The sequence below is a fragment of the Papaver somniferum genome, chromosome 1, assembly GCF_003573695.1.
Source record: "Papaver somniferum cultivar HN1 chromosome 1, ASM357369v1, whole genome shotgun sequence".
Lineage (NCBI taxonomy): Eukaryota > Viridiplantae > Streptophyta > Magnoliopsida > Ranunculales > Papaveraceae > Papaver > Papaver somniferum.
The window spans coordinates 116,329,945-116,336,752 of NC_039358.1; the positions used below are offsets into that span (position 1 = coordinate 116,329,945).

At 37.2% G+C, this 6,808-nt stretch overlaps 2 protein-coding genes across 3 annotated transcripts; both read right to left on the reverse strand.

Annotated features, from left to right (window-relative positions):
• Positions 1 to 8: 8 nt before the first annotated feature.
• Positions 9 to 2,989, reverse strand: LOC113297751 (LAG1 longevity assurance homolog 2-like). The gene is made up of 6 exons (XM_026546328.1): positions 2,522 to 2,989; positions 2,077 to 2,285; positions 1,162 to 1,317; positions 738 to 923; positions 465 to 643; positions 9 to 307 (listed from the first exon to the last, which is right to left on the reverse strand). The coding sequence occupies exons 1-6, from the start codon at positions 2,636 to 2,638 to the stop codon at positions 291 to 293; spliced, it is 864 nt and encodes a 287-aa protein (XP_026402113.1). The 5' UTR covers positions 2,639 to 2,989; the 3' UTR covers positions 9 to 290.
• Positions 2,990 to 3,783: 794 nt separating this feature from the next.
• Positions 3,784 to 6,459, reverse strand: LOC113297759 (caltractin-like). Of its 2 annotated transcripts, none has more exons than XM_026546338.1 (7): positions 6,299 to 6,455; positions 5,791 to 5,917; positions 5,667 to 5,703; positions 5,545 to 5,572; positions 5,084 to 5,236; positions 4,909 to 5,011; positions 3,784 to 4,023 (listed from the first exon to the last, which is right to left on the reverse strand). In XM_026546338.1, the coding sequence occupies exons 1-7, from the start codon at positions 6,299 to 6,301 to the stop codon at positions 3,959 to 3,961; spliced, it is 516 nt and encodes a 171-aa protein (XP_026402123.1). In that variant the 5' UTR covers positions 6,302 to 6,455; the 3' UTR covers positions 3,784 to 3,958. The 2 variants fall into 2 exon arrangements, with proteins under 2 accessions (XP_026402123.1, XP_026402126.1); XM_026546341.1 differs by having other exon boundaries at positions 3,795 to 4,023; positions 5,791 to 5,914; positions 6,299 to 6,459.
• Positions 6,460 to 6,808: the final 349 nt, after the last annotated feature.

The window sequence follows — 6,808 nt, forward strand, 5'->3', positions numbered from 1 at the left end:
GGGGGGGGGGGGGGAATGATGAGATAAAAATTTATACAACATATCTAGTATACAATGAATGAAGGTGGTGATCGAGCATGAATATACTGGATGGCCCTATGGTCAGTTACATTTTCTGGACTAGCAAAAGGATATCAAATGAAAATTTTAGAATTATCTACGAACCCCCATGTGATTTTCACCAGGTCAAGCAAAATTCGATCCAGATTGGTGCCATGAACAGGAGAATGATGTAAACATCCACTAGGAAACATCAATTCCATCTTTCAAATTATCATCACCTTTAACTACTAGTCATCGTCTGAATCTGTATTTAGAATGAATACAATTATAAGAAACTGTAATCACAACTTGCCATATGCTAGGAAGCAGATTCTTCAGTGGATTGATAAAATAAAGGAAAATTTTGATAATATGCATAAGAGAACAATGGCGCAAAGTGCAAAAGTTTAGAACGTATTTACCTGATCGAATATCTTCTCCAACTTTTCCCCTATTTTTCAACTGTCTCCTGATCATCGAATATATGAGAATCCACCAGTATATGTGGAAAATAAGTAGAGTCAATAGCATTGTATTGAAGAAATAGTATAAGAATGTATGATAAGCCTCTGACAGCTTCAAGACCTCAATGAGATTGTAGCTGGGGAAATGCCAATAGAGAAAGAAGGTAAGCATAAGAGACATAATACAATTTGGACCCAAAGAGATCAAAGCACATTGTGGCAGGGACTAACCTGGAACATCTGATCACCCAAAATGGAAAAAATACCAGCCGCAGAATGACCCATGAGACTGCAAAGAAACCAAATAAGACGCTAGCTGCAAATTCGTTTTCAGAATATTTGAAGACTTTAGCAGCTTCCATGAATACATCACATGCGTCATGCAGGGCAACAACAATCAAACCGATCCGGAAGAAACTACAACACAAGTAGATAGCATGTTACTTTTCAATTCACCAGAGTACATTATGGCACAGAATTCCCAATACCAATAACAAATACTACATGGCACAAAGTTGAGAGTAGCATGCATGAGTAAAGATATGGTGTCAGTTGTAGAACATAATTGTTGTTGTAATATTTTTGCTCTATGGTTATTATAATAAAATATGAGTTATAGTGGTCCACGGTTATGGACTTGACAAATTTAATATACCTTGTAAAGTATGAGAACCCAATTAGGAACACAGTCACAATATGATGAGACATCATTATGGAGAAATCTTTCCGTCGAGTTTCCCATGTCAGGAGTGCAGCGATACTGTATAGGTAAAATCCACATTGGCACATGTACAAAAGCGTAAAAGGAAGCCTGCACAGAACACAAGTAAGCATATGTCAACATTAAATCGGTGCATAAAAAAACATGCCAGATGAGTGCAAAACTTGATTAAGTTGAAGCATCAACTCCTGATGGTCATAGCAACTTGCAGTATTAAATGTTTAGTGGTTACACAGATAAAGGGAAGGATACAGAATTGCTTATATGATTTTGCTATTTCTCATTTTTGTCTAATATTTATTATTAGCTTAGGCACATAGTCACATACAGATTGTCAATTTTCCAAACAAATTCCAACAAAGCAGATAACCTGGTAAAAGTAAAACCAATGGCTGGAAAGTACACTAGGTTGTCATTCATTTAATTGCGGGTAATAAGGAATTCACAAAAATGACAAGAAACTCGCGTTAGAGTCCAAAAGTATAAGCATGCAGAACAAATACTCCTAAAGCATCACCCTTATGGAGTTGAAAACATCTGAGCAAATTACCCAGACGACAGCAACACAATACCTAATTCCAAACTAAACGTGTGTTTTCTACAAGATATCTACAGCATTCCTATGTAAGCAACATTACTCATCATCAGTCACAGCAAGTACAGCCTACATGACACACACTGTCCATCTAGAACAAGTCTCTCCTTACTCCTGAACAAACCCAAACCCGAATACTCTAGTTTTGAAAATATTAAAGATAGTTGTTATCTAGTCTAGTTAATAATTTGTAACAAGGGGTTCAAAAATAAGGATTAATTCCTATAGAAATCAAAAGACAAAGGAAAACTCACTTGAGCTCTTGATTAGGCCAGCCTTTGAAGTATTGATTAATATCCCTGGACCATGGTTCGTGGTAGATAACAGTAAGAAGACAAGCTTGAACAGTACCGTAATATGTTAGCTTCCACATAGACTCTGAACATTTTGCAACTTTTCTTTTTATAGACTTTGTCATCTTTAACGGAACAATTCCATCACTTAATAACCATTTTGCAAATTTCTGTTGAAAAATAAAAACCAGATTAAGTAAACGGATCAAAGATTTGATAGAATAAGCCACATTCATTCAGTGTCAGAACCAACCAAATAGGAGGGCACAAATTTCAAGATTGAAGAAACACTAAAACATCAATAAACAAATTCCTCCTGATGGCTGAAGGGAGAGGCACAGATTTCAAGATTCACTAGAACATTGCAAAATTATGGGAAAATTGAGACCTAGGTTAGGTTAATTACCTGGAATAGGAATGCATCTAAGAAGAAATGAGCAGCAATAAAGAAGATAGCGAAAAAGATAGCAATGGAGAAATGTTTAACTTCAGGTACGCCATCACGACTCCAGATCGAGTCCATTAGGAAGAAAATCAATTCAGGAATAACAAAATTTCATCTAATCAATAGACAATAGACAAAATCATCATCATTCAATCATGAATTCAGAAGAGATCTTGTTGACCTAAACTGCATTCACCCCCCAGGCTTTTTCCGTTACACAGCAACAGAGAAAAGGAGAGAGAGAAAGAAAGGAAGATTTCTTGTTCTGTGTTTGTTTGTTTTTGTTGATGGGTGGTGAGATTCGCGAGAGTGAGAAACGAGGAATGGATGATGAAGAGGAGAGAGACAGAGAGGATCTTATTTGTTGTGTATTAAAGAATGGGAATGGTTTGTTTCGTTATTTTATTGGTTTCTGCAACAACCAACCACGCGCTCAACGAGCACAATCAGTCCCTAAATACTACAAAGTCTCATGATCTCATGTGACGACTCATGTCTTAATGTTTAAGTATGTCTTTATTACGCTTCTTCAAGTGCGTTTTAGTGCTTTCTGAAAGCAATTAAATTCTTTACAGACGGGTAACATATACAGACGGTCTGTGAAAGAAGTATTGTTTTTTAACGGGCTCTTTGGAAGGTAGCTTGCGAATATGCGAATTTCTCCGAGTTAGGACTCTTGATTCCGAATTGTAATAAAACACATGTATATGGTAGCTCCGAGCTGGGTGAGAAGAGTCTTGCTCTCTAGAGCTAACTTCAGACTCAATGAAGTGGGCGGAGAAGACTGAAGAGTTCCGACTCACGAAAGCTCTTTTTTTTTTTCCAACAACTTTGGAAGGTTCAACGGCGTGTCTTCTAGACTCTTCAATGCGATTGGTAGGGACTAGAGGTTGGAAAAGTCTTCTTCTAATGTGTAGATACAGAAGGATGTTTGGATACAAACCTTCGCGAAGGAAGGACCCGCGGTTTGCCAGCAAGTTTTGAACGGCTAGTTCGTTTTGAAAACTATTTTGGACAAATCCAGGAGCACGGCATGGAACTCAATGCGACGGGTTTTACAAGTAAAAGAACAAGATGCACCTCTTTCTTTACGTTTTTGTTGAGGTTCTTTTTTCACAACCCACACACACCACTGTGTGACGAGCGCTCTGACAAGGGAAGACCAAAACCAAGCATAAGATTGTCTAAGAGTGGGAGAATAGCAGTTCATAGACCATTATACATATAGTAGAAATGACACAACTTAAATAATACATTTATATCACATGTTAATACCCATATTCCCAAACACTAATTCCGGATCGTATAATTACAGTACAAAAGAGATTTCAAATAAACATAACTAAATCCAATTAAGTTAAGGTTGACAGTAGTCCTTTTTAAGAGGAAACCAACATGTTAACTCCCATAATTGGTCTTCCTCATCATCCTGATAAACTCCTCCGAATTGACTTCGCCATCACCTAAAAATTTCAGCCAAATGTTTTAGGAGCTTGAAAACACTTATTATGATGTAGCAACAAAAGAATAAAACCTAATACTGCTGCTGCATTCATGAGAGAGACCAAACAGTGTTTCTTGAACATTCACAACACAGACAAGGTTAATAATCTACTGTTTGAATTGATCATTATGAGCTCCAGTAGACAGCTTATTTCAACACATGAAAGGATGTGACTTGGAAAAGAAGACTTACCCTGTAACATGATCCATGAATTGCAAAGGATGGAATTAGGTCTGAAGCTAGCTAAATCTAAAGGCTATCCTAAGGTGCATGTTTGTACAAACTGTACAGCAGTATGCAATCTCTCAAGTCTCAACAAAAGGACCTAGTCCAATGTGGAAATATTTTACACTTTTTACATCTGGCGAACTATTTATATATATTACATGTGTATAGAGAACAAATCAGGCTGCTGATCAGTTAGCAGGCAATCATCTGAATGAGGTCTAGTGATCGATCCTGGTAGTTTTAGCAAGAATTTCAAAGATTTTTTTCAAGAGGATGGAGTCCTTGAGACTTATTATAGAGTGTCATTTCTTGTCTGGTTTTTTTTACCCTAAAGCTGGGTTACTAACCCCGTGGGTGGTTCAAGGTAAAAGACATGGCCTAGTTTAAGATGCAATACGAGGTGGTGAACATAGAACTTATTTAAGGATATGATCATTTGAATGAAGAATGCATGAGAAGGATACCCATCTCAACAAATCCAACTAAATGGTGCACTTGATCCACCCAAAAAAACAAAAATATGCGAAAAATCTTCTTCGCTGAGCCCTTCCCCCTCAACAATGCAGAAGTAGACAATATAAGGAAACAGATTAGAAATGCTAGGTGGATGACTCACCATCTTTGTCTGCTTCGTCAATCATCTGCTGAATCTCCCTGTCAGTGAAGCTTTCACCCAAATCCTTCGCAATCCTTTGAATGTCTGAAGCAGATATTTTTCCCTGATTTCAGATGATAGGAGAGTTAGTTTCAAACAAAAGGTAACCAGGTAACATCAAGAGAAATGGACGCACATTCTCATCTTGGTCAATGATCCGGAAAGCTTTCATGAGCTCCTCCTTTGTATCCCTTTCACCCATCTTGTCAGTCATCATATGAACAAATTCATCAAAATCAATGGCACCACTCCCATCCTTGTCTACATCCGCTATCATTTGAGTGATTTGCTGGAACAGAGTAATATTACAACTTAAAATGAGAACTGAAGATTTATAGCGACTAAGAGTAAAGCCCTGAACAAAAACTGCTGGTTAAAAAAGAAGCCACAAAAAGTGGAGATACAAAAGATCAGCAAAACCAGCATCAGTAAGATTAACAGAACAATTTCTTAACCAAAAACAAGCAACACCCAAGTATGGTTGGACTGGAGTCAATCAATGGCAACTACAGGATGGTGAAAAGACCATATAATCTAAGGATAGACCAGCATTGGGGGGGTTTTGTATGAGGAGGATGACAAGCGATTGAGGGATACCTCTTCTGTCATTTCGAATCCCAACGCTCTGTAAATCAATCATGTAAGTATTTGTATCAGCATTATACGTCAAATTGAAAGAGTATTACTTTGTTAATAAATAGAGAGCAAGGAAAACATACCTCATGGCAACGTTAAGCTCCTTGGCATCAATAGTACCTTTGGTGAGGCGAACAAAACAACAATCAGTTTACCAATTCAAAGTAACAGAAAACCCATTACAGGATAGGGATCAATCATACATACCAGACCCATCTGTATCAAATAGCTCAAATGCTTCCCTTATCTCCTGCCTCTTTTGTTGTGACAACCCATGTTGACGACCTCTAGGTTTATCTTTCCTCATAGACACCCCTCTATAAAGTGTTGACTGCTACGAATAAAATCCATCAAATTGATAAACACATTACTAGTTGCAAGTTAAACCTCCGATTATTAAACATATAAACACATCAAGTTTACGAGGTCATTATCGATCATCTGGGTTTTGTTTTGGGGTCTTCGGTTCTGAGGGTTTTGGTGACTCGCAGTATGAATGAATTCCCATGAAATTACAACATACAATCAGATATGAACAGATACTACGCTATTCAAAAACTGAGTTAAGAGATCCATATAAAAAGAGGGGGGTAAATCATGAAAATGAGCAGATCTCTAGCGACCTAACAGGAATTTAAGCCATCAATATGATTCGATTTGAAATTCTATCGACATGAAAATTAAAATCAAATAGCATAGATCAAAATAAACTTACCATCTTTTCTGATTTGGATTATCGAATGTTTGTTGCTCTCTCTCTCTCTCTCTCTCTGTGTTTCTCCTCTTCGGTTCTTCCCTTCTTCACTGACCTTTCTATGTTTGTGTTTACGTTTTCTTAACTCAAAAGAACGTTTTAGTTTTTTCGGTCGTTATCATTTAGCATGGAAACTTATTACTGAGGCAGCAAAGGGGCTGCAAAGGATTAGACCGTCCAATATATGGACGGGGGATCGTCGTCCAACGAAGGATTCTTCTCTCCTCTCCTCTCCTCTCCAATAACCGCTGGATTTGGTGTGAATCTTTCAAATCCTCCTGTTAGATTTGGATACAATTAGTAGTTAGTTTATATTATTAGATAAATAAATAAAACAAATTGTTGTTTCAGGCAACAATATTTAGGTTTTTTATATGTTTGTATTTGTTTTTCTCATGAATCTGATAGCTTTTTCATGCTATTCGGATTTGTTTTCTGATAGCCATTATGGCATTGATTGGTGGAATTGCG

Bases quoted from the DNA above. Each gene is read 5' to 3' on its own strand.
- LOC113297751 (XM_026546328.1), bottom strand. From the start codon at position 2,638: ATGGACTCGATCTGGAGTCGTGATGGCGTACCTGAAGTTAAACATTTC. The intron at 1,318-2,076 runs GTGAGTTTTCCT...TGTTCTGTGCAG, and splicing joins TGGCCTAATCAAGAGCTCAA to GCTTCCTTTTACGCTTTTGT. The intron at 644-737 runs GTTAGTCCCTGC...GCATTTCCCCAG, and splicing joins TGGGTGATCAGATGTTCCAG to CTACAATCTCATTGAGGTCT.
- LOC113297759 (XM_026546338.1), bottom strand. The intron at 5,704-5,790 runs GTATGTATGATT...GCCTCACCAAAG, and splicing joins ATTTGATACAGATGGGTCTG to GTACTATTGATGCCAAGGAG. The intron at 5,237-5,544 runs GTATCCCTCAAT...ACTCTGTTCCAG, and splicing joins GATTCGAAATGACAGAAGAG to CAAATCACTCAAATGATAGC.